The 14,275-nt window shown below is 38.2% G+C and overlaps 1 protein-coding gene across 1 annotated transcript in view; it reads left to right on the top strand.

Moving 5' to 3' along the window:
- The window catches only part of LOC309638155 (uncharacterized protein), a 343,672-nt gene that overhangs the window by 195,060 nt on the left and 134,337 nt on the right, over nucleotides 1-14,275 (top strand). The window contains exon 16 of the mRNA XM_082413765.1: nucleotides 5,221-5,375. Within this exon, the coding sequence (XP_082269891.1) occupies nucleotides 5,221-5,375 (155 nt within the window). The remainder of the gene's footprint in view (nucleotides 1-5,220; nucleotides 5,376-14,275) is intronic.

Below are 14,275 nucleotides of genomic sequence, written 5' to 3'. Positions count from 1 at the left end.
AGAAGAAGAAAGCTTAGAAATCAAAAGTTTAGTGAAATTTTTAACAGGGGAAGATAACATTCACTGAGTGCTAGGAAATTACTAGATGCCAGAAAATGTTCTCAGGTCCTCCACATCAAATGACTATCTTATTCTCACAACAAACTAATGGGATAGATACTGCTATTGACATGTTTTCTATATTTAGCAGGTGAGAAAAATAAGGCATGAGAGATGGAGCAACTTAGCCAAGAAAATATTGTTAACAAGTGTATAGCTGGGCTTTGAACCAGTCTGTTTCTAGAATCCATATTTGTATCCATCATCAAATAATACTTCAAAAAGTTGTTTATTTCTTTGTCCTTTCAGCCAGGTGTATGTTTTCTACTTCTTGGGTCTTATAACCTTAATTTAAGGGGTAGGCTATGGAAACCAAGGACAATTTGCTACGAAGGAAAAAAGCTTACATCCTTTATACATATTATGTATTAGGCACTTTTATGTATACTTTTTGGGAGGCTAAAGGAAGGATACGTCTAGGAGATTTCTAGGATATTGTGGATCTAATATTAGCATTTTAAATATTTTTGGAAAATTTTCATGTCATTTGTTGATCATAAACTTTGAGATTAGAAGAAAGACTAAATTAAGTAGGATGAGAAAGAATACAATCACTCAGAAAACCTAAAATTCTTCCCTATATTTTCTGAGTTTACCGTTCAGTTCAGGAGTTCTCTTTTTCATTTTATTTTTAATGTTATACTCCCCAAATTGCTAGTCAGTTGTTTGGAGGAATAAGCTCTTCCCTGGGGGTCAGGCACTTCGGGAAGGTGTCTTAACTCTGAACTGCTTTAGGAAGCAGCTTTGTGCCTGCTGGTAATACGTCTCTGTAACATCAGTGCTGTGGGAAGACAGAGGCAGAAATACACCCAAGGTGCAAGTGACTGAGTACAAGGGAGGTTATACCATCTACTAAATCTAAATCTGAGACCCTCTACGCCAATTTAAGTGTGTTCGTTTTTTCCCCTCATCTTCTCATAGTAATAGGAATTAATTTGAATCTTCAACTGATATTAAAGACTCTAACCCAGGCAATTGATAGGGTAGCTGTGGGAAAACTGAGATTAATATTGAACTTCACATGTGAAGCATTCATTTTTCAAATAACACGGAGCCAGAAAACAATCAAAACGTGTGGTCCAAGGTGGTCAGAAATGTTAGTTGTCATCCAGAGGGCAGAAACAGAAACCCAAGGGGGTTGGTTACCCGAGGGGTCTCTCTGGGTAAATCCTGAACTACCCAGCCAGGAAGGAGCGCCTTGCTTCTCCCTGGATACTGCTAATAGAAAGCCTGTCCTGAAAAATTCTCTGGAACACACATCAGAAATGAATTAAAGAAAGAGGAAATAGTATTCTTGCTGCATGGTCTCAGGATTTAGGCTGGATTTGATTTGGAGCTATGGGTTTTTATTTTTTAGATGATAATAACAACACTGATGGAACTGAACATGATGTCATGTTTATTTGCTTTGTTACTTCAGATGCACCTGGCGTTTGTTGTTGTTATCGATGACTTGCAGTTCTGTGATCCTATTAACACGAGCCTCTTAGCACCGCGCGTCCACCCCAAACTGTCCTCCCCTGCCTTCTTAAAAAATGGGGCTGCTCACTTCTGATCTTCCCAGGGCAGTTCAAAAGCATTCATAATCCTCAGGATTCAGCTCTTTATTCACTATTTCCTCTTTCTAAGGCTCTCCCTTTTGATGAAACAATCCCCTTGCCCTTCATCTGGCCAGATGGGCAGATGAACAGTGCTCCCCAGAGCTCTGCACAAAGACCCTGTAAAGAGTTTGGGGAAAAAATGCTGCTGCTAAGTGGAGCTTAATTGTGCCAGAGCCACAATGCTTTTCCACTGCACTGGTGCCACTGACCTGTGAACTGCAAGCCCTCTTTCTCTGCACAAAGATTCACCTTCTCATCGGTCTCGTCACCATCACCCTTCTTCATTAACCAAATGGTCCATGGAAGGAATTATTGCTAAGGGGTAAAAACCTCTAAATGACAAGGTAGGAACCCTGAGCTTTGCTTTCTATCATATAACACAATTAAATGGGTCTTTCATTTCATGAGCTGGGCAACTTTTTTTTTGTTTAAGCAATTTATTTTTGGCTGCGTTGGGTCTTTGTTGCTGCGTGCAGGCTTTCTCTATTTGCGGCGAGCCGGGGCAACTTTGAGACTTAATATCTTAATATTATCTTAATATCTTAATATTAATAAATTAATATCTTAATATCTTAAGACTTAAGTCTTCCTATAGTATTTTCTACTAGGCAGCTTCTTAGAAATGCCATAATAAATGCACAATAAAGGATGTTAAATGTTCCCTCGATCACCCACGCTATATATTGCATTGTACCAGATGCTACTTATATCCTTAATATCCTAAAGCATGTTAAGTTCTATCCTTTCCATCCCCAGAAAGAATTTTATCGCTATTATATCACTTTGTCTTCATAAAAAATCCTGCGATCTATACAAGACAAATATTATCTCCATTTTTCAGATTAAAAAACTCTAATTCATGGACTTTAAATAATTTAAGTTTCCAAAGTAGCGAGAAGACTCAAATGAGAGTCTTCTGACCATCACTTGTTGGCCCTGTTGACTACAACACAATACACTTTAGTTTCTGAAAATTCTTTAGAACACTTCTTGGCTCTCATTTTGTGTTGTGTTTGAAAGAGTGCATGTGTATTGCTTCCTCACTGATGCTGTATTTGACTGGCCATCCTCACACACCAAATTTTTAGCTCATGAACTTGAAAATCATATTCTGAATTCTAGCAATTTATATTTACATATTTGCTGTTGGTTTCTGCGATTGGTCAGACTCTGAGTAGCCATACAGATAATATGTGAAACGTGCCATTCCAGAACAAATTTACACCACCAATTTCTCTTTTAAAGTATAGATATTCATCTTTCTATAGACTTTATTATTATTATTTTTTTAATAACGATGTTCTTTGGCTTCAGGGACTTAAAGTTGTAATGGGCCAGAGGATCTGTTTTCTGTCTTTAAATGTTGATGATATCCTATTTAAAGTATTAGTTGTTAGGCATAGATTCAAGATAAGAATTTGTGCTTGGTCGATTGTTCACATTGTTAAGAGTGTATTCATGTGAACAGGCTCTCACACTCCAGTACTCACTCACCTGGGAATTTTGCTGTACATATTTATAACTTTTTAGATTTAAAACTCTTATTTTCTTTGGGTTTTTGTTCCTCTTTGGGTTCATTTCTTTGGAGATGAACAAGTGTCTGTGACTTTCTTCCAAAACACCCGTTTGAAGGAATTTTTAGCACGTTAAATTAAACATTCTTTAAAGGAAATCCAAAGGTTCAGAAAATTTTTGTTATTTTTAGAGTTAACAGGTGTTTTTCTTTGTGACTTCGCAACTTGAGGTAGTCCATTGTCATTATTGTAATATAAGTACTTAATGAAGTGACTTCTAATAACTAATTCTTGAGTATTTACTATGTGCTTATTACCATGTTAGGAGCTGTGAAAGATACGTGGAAATATATACTACATACCATTTTTACCATGAATTTAGTTGAACAATCAAGATAGATATTAACCGATTAACCAAATAGAAAGCAGTTTAATACACTATATCATAGAACACCTATTTTTTTAACAAATCAGGAGCTTTGGTGGGTAAACCAAATCTTTGGTATAATTCTTGATAGCAGTTTCAACTTTCTATTTAGTAAGACTGAATAAAGTATCTAAGCATCTCATAAATAAATGCCATCTAATTTAAAGTTTAAATACCTACAAAAGCATATTTTTAGCAATCAGGTAAGGTGTGCAAATCAAATATGTTTGTTTAGTTGGGACAATTAAGAGCTCTCATATATTTTAAAGAATTTTGACACACTTTAACTTAGGAATGGAGTAGTTAAAAATACCAACAGTAAATAATCTGATTAAAAGTACCTTTATTGGCACAGGAGCTATAGAGTCTGAGAAAGATAAAAAAGACTACAACCAAAGGTACTTTCAATTGATGGCTCTCATAAATGAATTTTGTTCTTAAGGTGATCAAATCAATCAATTTTATTATAAAAGAAATGAGCCTTGTAGAGATTTGATGACACATCTATTTCACCTGAGTTTCACTCCAGGGTTTTCCTGGTTACCACCACCTGTGCATCCCAAAAGCATTCTGCAATTGCAAAATATTTCAGCTATAGATTTGTGCTAAAACTTGTATGAATTGATATCAAGGAATTTCAGGTAACGAGCTGCTTACAAATGATGATCAAAAACACTTGAGAAGGGTCTAAAGAAAAGGAAAGAAGAACATTAGCACAATTATCTTATAAGTACCAGTCATGTCTAACTTTCTTCTTCTGTAGACTAGTGGTTTACAAATACCTTTTTGTCAGCAGTATTTTGTAATTAAATTGTATGGGAGACTTCAATATATAAACAGATAAAAGTTGAACTGTTTTGGTGGAAGAGGGAAGAGTCTGGCTAGGTTAGATGCTCCCTCTCTCCCCACTCCTCTCCAAAGAGGGGCTCCTCAGAATCCTTGGTTGAATTATAGGGTTTAGTTTCTCCAATGGGGCAATCTGTTTTCTGGAACCATCATCCTGGGTCACATGATTTTCTCAAGTTCTCATAAATTAGCTCCACAGACATTGTATGGTCCTGAGTTTAAATTGATGTTATTGAGACTGTGGAACTCAGGAGTTTTTGGAACCCATGCTAGCATGAAGTGGCCTGCTAAAACAGAAAGTAGAGGTAGGGCGGAAAAGGAATCCTGGTGACCTTTGATTCCTTGGCCCCCCTAGTCCAGAAATCCAGCTGACTCCTTGCCTTCTCAATAGCCCGGTTGGTCAAACTTTTCTCCAAATTCCTTTTTGCTAAAAGCTAGTTCAAGCTGCATCTTCTTTACTTGCAATAGTCCTGATTTAATACGAAAACCATAACCATGGTTATGATGTTGTTGTTTTCATTCTAACAACGTTTATAGAATCTGCTCCATGTGAGATAATACGAAAGTGAACACGTCACAGTCTGCCAATATAGACATGAAAATTTAGTGAGAGAATCTGGAATATAAAGCAATAATTTCAATGCAAAATCATGGCCAACTATGCTTCTGTATGACCAGTGATTCCATAAGTCATTCTGGGAAAATTGTCACTGAAACCAGTTAAACTTTCTATCTGCTCCCTGCTAAAATACTTTTTTCCCCCATTTATTTAATTTCATTTCATTCTGTGAAGGAAACATCAACTGCTTGGAAAACTGGAGAAATTGAAGATTATTCTCAGGATACATCTTATTTGGAGGAACTGGAGAAACACAGATTTTCAGTTTGGTGAGTAACTATATCCTGTCTTTCTATTTAAAAATTTAAATTCAACAAGTCTTCACTCATTCTATTCTTTTATTAGTCATTTACTCAACAAATACTGATTGCATGCTTATTACAAGCTATGTGATATGAGCCCTGATTTGGGAAAGCTCATAGTCCAATGAAATATATGTATGTTTAAACATCAGAGTAATATGACAACACTTTTTTTAAAAAAAAAGAATGCACACATAAACACCTGGAGAATATGATGGCTTGAATTTGCTTGAGAATGGCAAAGGATTTGTGTGTGTGTGTGTGTGTGTGTGTGTGTGTGTGTGTTTTATTTATTTATTTTGGGCTGTGTTGGGTTTTCGTTTCTGTGCGAGGGCTTTCTCTAGTTGTGGCAAGCGGGGGCCACTCTTCATCGCGGTGCGCAGGCCTCCCACTATCGCGGCTTCTCTTGTTGTGGAGCACAGGCTCCAGACGCGCAGGCTCAGTAGTTGTGGCTCATGGGATGTGGGATCTTCCCAGACCAGGGCTCGAACCCATGTCCCCTGCATTAGCTGGCAGATTCTCAACCACTGCGCCACCAGGGAAGCCCTGGCAAAGGATGTTTCAGAAAAAGTTTGAGCCAAATCTTGGGCAGAAGACTACAGTGGAGAAATACTGAGAATTTGGTGTGGGCAGTGTCCAGAGATGGAGTTGGGAGGATGGCTAGGGCTGATACACATTCCAAATCTTAGTTCACTTAAGGTCTAAGCAGATCATAGTTACTGCTCTCTCTATCTGCAGATGTGTATACAGGTATATCTGTCTATGCAAGCATACGTATAACAAACATGAAAAAATACATAGAAAAGTGAGCAGTGGAGCTTCTCAGAGGTAACGATTACAGGATTTTTCAGTGGTGGGATTCATCAAGGATGAGGGAAGGAACCACAGTGAGTGGCTGTGTGACACGTGGAGTAACCTAGGAAAGAGGAAGAAATGGAGTAGCTTGTCAAAGTCGTCTCTTCCAAACCACTGCCTCTCTGCTCTTCAAGATCCATGCTCTGAATGGTTTTCCCCCTGGGAATTTATCTGCCTTATGATTTGGTTCCTGAAGATTTTTCTCTTACTCTTCCATCCTGGAACTATCATCAGGAGGAATGGTAGCAGCTCAAATTTCCTTTATCCAGTCACATTTTTATAAGTCCTACTGGTTTTCACTTAAATGCAAAAGTCTCAATAATTTCACCAGTGCTTTCCTGAAGCAGCTGAAGTACAGTCTTCAGGTTAACCAATGAGTTGTTCTCTTGATCAAGAGATGCAGGCTTGTGCTTAAGAAACAGGGAGATGCAAGAGGGAGGAGAAATGGGAATATACGTATATGTATAGCTGATGCACTTTGTTATACGGCAGAAACTAACACACCATTGTAAAGCAATTATACTCCAATAAAGATGTTAAAAAAAAAAAAAAAGAAAAGAAACATCAGGCAGGAAGGGAAGTCAAAAAGCCCAGGAGACAAGAAATATGCATGCCTCTTCTAGAAAAAAATAAGTAGATAAGAAATGCAACTTTCAAGTAATAAAAAGACAAGCTCCCTGTTCTTAAGAAACTCTTGTTTGTGATGGTCTCTATGGGGGGGGTGACAAGTACATTAAATTTACTTCAATAAAATAACTGCCAGAGCAGAAGTACCAAGTGCTCAGTATGGTGTGCAGATAGGAGAGCTGGAGCTTCTGTTGAACCATGTGCAAAATTCTCAATCCCTGTCTGAAGCTCTCAGGCTCCCAGCTCCCACATTTTTCCCTGTTGCCTCTCCACGCTTTCTCTGATGACTCAGCTCTCTGTTGGGATGACTTTTCAGAGTCCAGTGTATGCAACTTCACAATGTCACTCTTACTTTACACATAAAGTTAAAAAGCTTCAGAGTTTCCAAGGACCTCAGAGTTTCCAAGGACCTCAGAGCTTCAGTTTCTAATAGACCTTTTAAGAAGCAACTCTCAGGCATTGCTCCTTTAGTAGGTAAATTCATTGTCTAAGTCTTGATGAGGGACTGGCAAGTATAACCACCAAGACAGATTCTGCCCTCTATCTGTTTTTGTAAATAAAGTTTAATTGGAACTCAGACACACCCCTATGCTTACATATTATCTTTGTTTTTCTCTAGAATGGCAGAATTGAATAGTTGGGGCAAGGACAGTACAGTCCACAAAGTTTAGAATATTTACTTCCTAGCTCTTTACCAAAACAGTTTGTTCACCCTTCCTCTATCCTGACCTCAGTGTTTCTCTATTGTTCTCTCGTGATTAGGCAGGACACAGTATGGGAAGCTCGTCTCTGCTCTGTGTCTGAGGCTTTAGCTGAGGCAGCTCCAATACCTGGGGTCTGGCTTGGATTCCTTAATTGAGGCTGTACGTCTGAAACCTCAGTTCCTGCTCTCAACTGAACTTCTCATTTTTCCACTTCTCTCCCTTGATGCTTGGGCTTTCTCTCAGCTTATTGCCTGGGTTCCAAGTATCATCTTTCCAAGCAGAGAAGGTGGGAACTGCAGATCTCTTAAGGTCAAGCCTTCAAAATTACACAGTGACTCCCACTGTATTCTATTGGTCAAAACACATCACAGGGCCAGACGGGCAGAATAGACTACATCTCCTGATGCAAAATTGGGAAAATGACATTGCAAAAGAACAGTGGGGATGGAAGATATTGCGTGGCCATCTTTGGAAACATAGCCTATCACATTCTGCTTCATTCATTTCTGTGTGCACAAGCAAATAAAAAGCAATGAAAGAGTGTAGGTTTTGTGGATAGACCTGGGTGTGAATTCCCTTTTTGCTGCTACCATATAACATTGAATCATTTAAACTCTCTGAGGCTGTTTTCTCCTGTATCAAATTGGAATAATAGTAGCTATATGGTGGGACTTTATGTTTATTGTGAAAACTGAGAGATAATGCATATAAGACAGCCTGTATAGTCACTGGAACATTTAGTTTTTTAATAAAGGCAACTAATATTAACATTAATAATAATAAATTTTGAAGAAAATGTCTTTTCCAAAGGTTAAAATGGAGGGCATTGGTCACCTGAGGATGACACGTCTGCTTTCCTTTCTGTTCTTCAAACACACCAAGGTCTTTAACACATCAGAACCTTTGTACTTGATGCTTCCTTCATCTGGAATGTTCTCTCAGTTCTTAGTAGGATGGAAGGCAGTACATACTGCAGGTCTCAGCTTAGATTTTACCTCCTAGAGAAGCCTTTCCTGACAATCCTATATAAAGTAGTACCTGCCCCTCTCTGGTTATTTACTTTCTCATCACCTTGTTTGTCTCCTTTAACGTACTTACCACAATATAAGTTAATCTTTTATATTTATATTTATTCCACTTATTTGCATGTTTCTGCTTCCTCGCACTAAAAAGAAGCTGTAGGCAGGCAGAAACCCTTCTTGTCTGGTCACTCCTGGGTCTCCGGCCCTAGTTCTAAAATACCTAGTTTATAATAGTCAACCAATAAATATTTATTGGAAGAATGAATAAAAGGATGAGTGAGTGGTCACTCAGCTTGTCTCTCTCCCAACCTCCTTGGTTGTCCTACCTGTTTGTTTAGTCCCAGTCTCTCCCTTCTCTTGAAATTGCTATCATTTAAATAAAAAAGTAATGTGCGATAATTAACCACTCTAAATGTTTCTTTTTAAACCCGGGTTGAGGATATGGGGGCTGCTGAGACCTCTATAAACATGTGTTTTAAATGGTCTGAGATACAATCTGAACAATTTCCTTGATGTTTTATTAGAGCTGGTAAATCATTTATTGGGGCAGCCTTTACCTAAATCCTCTCCAAATCCCCATAAAATTCATTTAACACAGAATACCCTCCTACCCAGCTTCAAAGATATATATGACATTGTGTGGGAAGTTTCTGCTGCTCTAGTGCAGTAAGTTTAAGTGTAGGTATTTTCTTTCTCTGTCTTATATGGTCTACCTTTTCCTCTTCCCCCAACCCCCTTACCATGCCTCGTTTAAACATGCTGATGTTGGTAAACTTGGTAGATTGTTAAAGTTTCAGTAAATCACAGCTTCCATTCTTTTTTTTAATGTATAAGACCTTTAGCTAGTCTGATGCAAGTTTACATTGTTTGTAGCTGCCAATCATTTTTTTAAAAGCTTCCAAAACATAATTTTAAGACTGTTAGATTTTCTCAACCAGAAAGATAACCAACTAAGTTGCCTCTGAGTGTGTAAAAGAGAACACCATTCCAGCACATCTCACCCCAGTGGGCCTGCTGCCCGTAGTGTCAGGTGATCACAGATGGCAGTCTTCTGGGCTGTTCCTGGTGGGGTTTGTATCACAGCCATCTTTTCTGGGCCTCAAAGCCTGCCCTTGCAGGATGTTTATGTTTTCTCTTTGGGATATATGCTGTTGTGAGAGGATGACTCTTCTCTTCATATTTTAATTTATATTTTATTTTTTTAAAAGATTTTTTTTTTGATGTGGACCATTTTTAAACTCTTTATTGAATTTGTTACAATATTGCTTGTTTTGTTTTTGGTTTTTTTGGCCCCAAGGCATGTGGGATCTTAGCTCCCTGACCAGAGATCGAACCTGTACCCCCTGCACTGGAAAGTGAAGTCTTAACCACTGGGCCACCAGGGAAGTCCCCTTCTCCTCATATTTTAGATAACATGAGATATCCAAGGTATCCCTTGATACTTTTGTACTAGCTGGTTTATTTCCATCATTACCCCTTTGCTGGTTGGCTCTATCTGTTATACCCTGCACATCTTCATGCCACTCAGCACGTGGTAATTAGGTGTTCAGTAAGTCCCCTCCCCGACTAGACAGTAAGTTTAATAAGTTTCACAGGGATAGAGATTAAGTCTGTCGTGCTCTTCCTGGCCTACTCACAACGATTGATAAATTACAAGCACTTAATAAATATTTATTGAATTAATACATAAAAAATAAGGGTAAATTAAGAATTTTGGCATTTCCAGAAGAAGTTTTGGAGAAAAGACCAATGGGACAAAATAACTGTAGAGTTTCTGGGCCAGTTTGTCTGTGGTGGCCACTGTTTCCACCTGTTCCGCATGTTTCTGCCCCAGGTTCCTTCACTCACCCTCTTTTATGATTGCAGACCCTCCCCCCTGACAACCCATAAGGGGTTGAGCTGTGATGTGTATTATGTTCCTAGGACAACTATGATTGATTAAGGGATGGGCACATGATCTGAACCAGGCCACGAAAGCACTTTCGCAGGATTTTATATTTTGTTACTTGGTAATAGAAATTCTATCTTCTCTCTAAGGTTTTAAGCTGGAATGATTTAAGTTTGATACTCTCTGTGGCCACGGCCACCAATTTACCATCCTTACTCCCTCTACCACCTCTTGTTAATATTTAGCATTTATAACCTATTTGAAACCAGTAGATGTAAGAGTCTCACTGATGCTTTGTAGGTGACACATATTCTGTTCTAGTCAAACTAATAAAAGTGTGTCCTAGAGGCTACTTCAAGTTCACATTAATGATGGATAAAATTATATGCATACCTAAGAACATGTATTTCAGGTAAAAAAATATATTGTCCACTGGGAAGCTTTTATTTTATTTTATTTTCCTATGAGAGGAAAGACTTCAGTGAGAAGGTTTACAATGTCCACTCAGTTAATTACATAAATAAGCACTCATTTGCTTGTGTAGGCAGAGCCATAGCACCTCACTGTCTGTGGAGTGAATTGGGTTCCCTGCCTCCTAATGCGTTCCCTTCATCTCTGCACAGTGATTTCTCCCATGGAGTCAGCCAGATTATGTGTTAAGCTCCTCTGGAAGTAGTGCTACTGACTGCTTCAAGGCAGTGAATATCACTCTGGTAGTTTAAAGAAGTTAACATAGTTTTCAGAGGTACCTAACTTGCAACTGGGGAGAGGGTTCCATAACAAGACAATCTCAAAATGTTTCCTTTAACGCTCAAATACGACTGGATGGGTAAGTGACCAGAGAATCACACACTTTTAGAGCAGGAAGGGATCTTGGGGAAGATTTAGTTCAGCCCCGTTGGTTTATACCAGTATAAAACTGAGACCAGTAGAAGTTAAGTGACTGGCCTTAGGTCAGTCAGCTAATAAGGAATGGAAATGGGATTAGAACCCACTTCCTTTCAATCTCAATCCAGTCCCAATTATAAAAGAAATAAATTCTTCCTAGAACTCTGCTAGTTGTTTAATAGTTTCCTGTTTCTATCAATTGCAAGCTGCTTTGATATTTATCAATACATTGAGGAGAAAGTGCTGATTCTTAGGAAAATGCATATAATGGATTAATGTAAATTTCCTCCTGCCAAGGGGGTGAGTAGAGGGCTCGTGCCAAGATGTTTGCTAAATGCGCATGTTGCTGGCCACACAGAGTGACATCTTCTTTGTGTTCTCGGCCAGGCATTTATGTGGCTGACCTACATTTGTTGCTTAGGGAAGGTATGAGTTAACTAACAGGAAAGTTATTCTTTAATAAAAGTGATACACTTTCCTTTTTATAACTCACATGTGATTTGACATTGAAATAAAATGCAGATGCTACTTTGGCGTATTCCCTATTGTGCTTTTCCAAAACACCTTCACATATGGTCTGCCTCATTCCTGAGAAATGACTTGTTGTTTATGTCATACAAACAGAACAGATTGATTTTACAGTGAGTAAGGAGGATGATGAATTGTACGTTGGAGAGAAATCCTTGTCTCGGCAATCTAAACACTTGAAAATAAATGTTGCCTTTTGGAAAAGGCTCTCATGATCCACCCATGATCCCTTCAGTGTATGCTCCCTTCCTAAGGGTTAAATAGGTACACACATGGCGATCGCAGCAAAAAAAGAGTAGTTACAATCACCTCAAAATATAATTTTTCTTTTCACCATTTAAATATATCCTGAGACCTAACGGTTGAAAAAAATGGCAGAATTGTCCCAAAGAACCAACCCCAAATATCTACTTCAATATTGTATCCGCACTATGACCAGAATAAAACGTTTCTCATCTTGATAGGAGAGTAGTTATTATTTCTTTAATTATCAAGTGATCTTTTTTTAACATCTTTATTGGAGTATAATTGCTTTACATTGTTGTGTTAGTTTCTGCTGTATAACAAAGTGAATCAGCTATACATATACTTACATCCCCATGTCCCCTCCCTCTTGAGCCTCCCTCCCACCGTCCCTATCCCATCCCTCTAGGTGGACACAAAGCACGGAGCTGATCTCCCTGTGCTATGCGGCTGCTTCCCACTAGCTATCTATTTTACGTTTGGTAGTGTATATATGTCCGTGTCACTCTCTTGCTTCGTCCCAGCTTACCCTTCCCCCTCCCCATGTCCTCAAGTCCACTCTCTACGTCTACATCTTTATTCCTGTCCTTCCCCTAGGTTCTTCAGAACCATTTTTTTTTTCTTTTTTAGAGTCCATATATATGTGTAAGCATACGATATTTTAAATATAAAGCTCTTATGCTAAGACGCTTTCTTAGGCGTCTCCAACGTTTACCCCTTCAGAATTATTCTGCACAACACAGAAAAAATAATCTTGTGTGCTCACTCTTCTGACAATAGGCTAACCACATGCACTTCTGCAGAATTTTACAGTTTTAAATCTCTTAATTTCATTCCCATATCTTTTCTTTTTCCATTTGGTATTCACAATACCCTGGTGATAGATGTGCCTAACCCCATTTTACACATCATCTAACTAAAGTCCAGAGAGGTTTGGTGACTTATTTTCCAACACTCAACTAGTTCATCTGTGTTCCTTTCCAGTTCTCTTTCCACTATAGCATATCACCTACCTGGCTGGCCTCAGAGTCATAAGGAGACTTTAGTGTGTGCATTTAGTGGCTTTTAAAAAATAATGTTTTAAAGTATTACTGGAATATTCCACAGAGTTGGGTGGATGTGAGTGAAGAAAAGATGCCATGCAGGAGGGATGCTAAGCAAGTCAGCTCTAGAATGACACACCAGATCAAATCCCTATGGAGGAATATTCCCGACGGTAATTTATCAAGGATCCACACGCAATTAGGTTGTTATTGACTGATGTCTCTATCTTATCAGGTATGGCTAAAGCATGACCATCTAATCCTACTAAGAAGGAATACATCTTAGTGGCTAAGTATATAGGCTCTGGGGCTGTAATACCTAAACCCAAACAAATTAGCTTTACGAATTACTAGTTGAGTAAACTTAGACAAGTTTCTCAAACTCTTTGTACCTCAGTTTCTGTAAAAAAAAAAAAAGTCTTTAAAATCTTTAAAATGGAGCTAGTAGTACTTGCCTTATTTTAGTGAATTCAAATCTGTATGTTAAAAATAAATGGAGTAGTGTAAATGCTCATAGCACATAGTAAAGGCTCAATAAATGTTAGCTATTATTATTGAAGGAGGCTTCCCTTCTCTCTACTGCCCTCCACAATGATCTGCTTGCTAGCCTATGTTTTAACTATGAAAATAATAACCTGTTTATTTTTGAGAAACAAAGTATTTTCTAGTAAATAAAAGACCTGCATACAGTGCTATATGACAATTATATCTCAATAAAACTGGAAGAAAGAAGTATAAAAGAAAAAAATAAATAAAAGAAGACTTTCCCCTAAATAAACAAACAAACAAATAAATAAAAGACTGCAGGGGGAAAATCAGATGTTAATGGTAGAAAAAGGATATCAGAGGAATAAATATAATGTGTTACTTTTCTATTGCTGCATAACAAATTATACACACTTAGCAGCGTAAAATGATACACATTTTTTAATCACATGATTTCCATGAGTCAGGGAGTCTGGGCACAGCTTAGCTGGCCCTCTGCCCGGGATCTTACAAAGCTACAATCAAGGTGTTGGCAGGGCTGCGTTTTTATCTGGAGGCTTAACAGGGGAAGAATTCCCTTCAG

This window comes from Balaenoptera physalus (genome assembly GCF_965194825.1).
Source record: "Balaenoptera physalus genome assembly, chromosome: 11".
NCBI lineage: Eukaryota > Metazoa > Chordata > Mammalia > Artiodactyla > Balaenopteridae > Balaenoptera > Balaenoptera physalus.
This window is presented reverse-complemented; position numbering and strand designations above follow the sequence as displayed.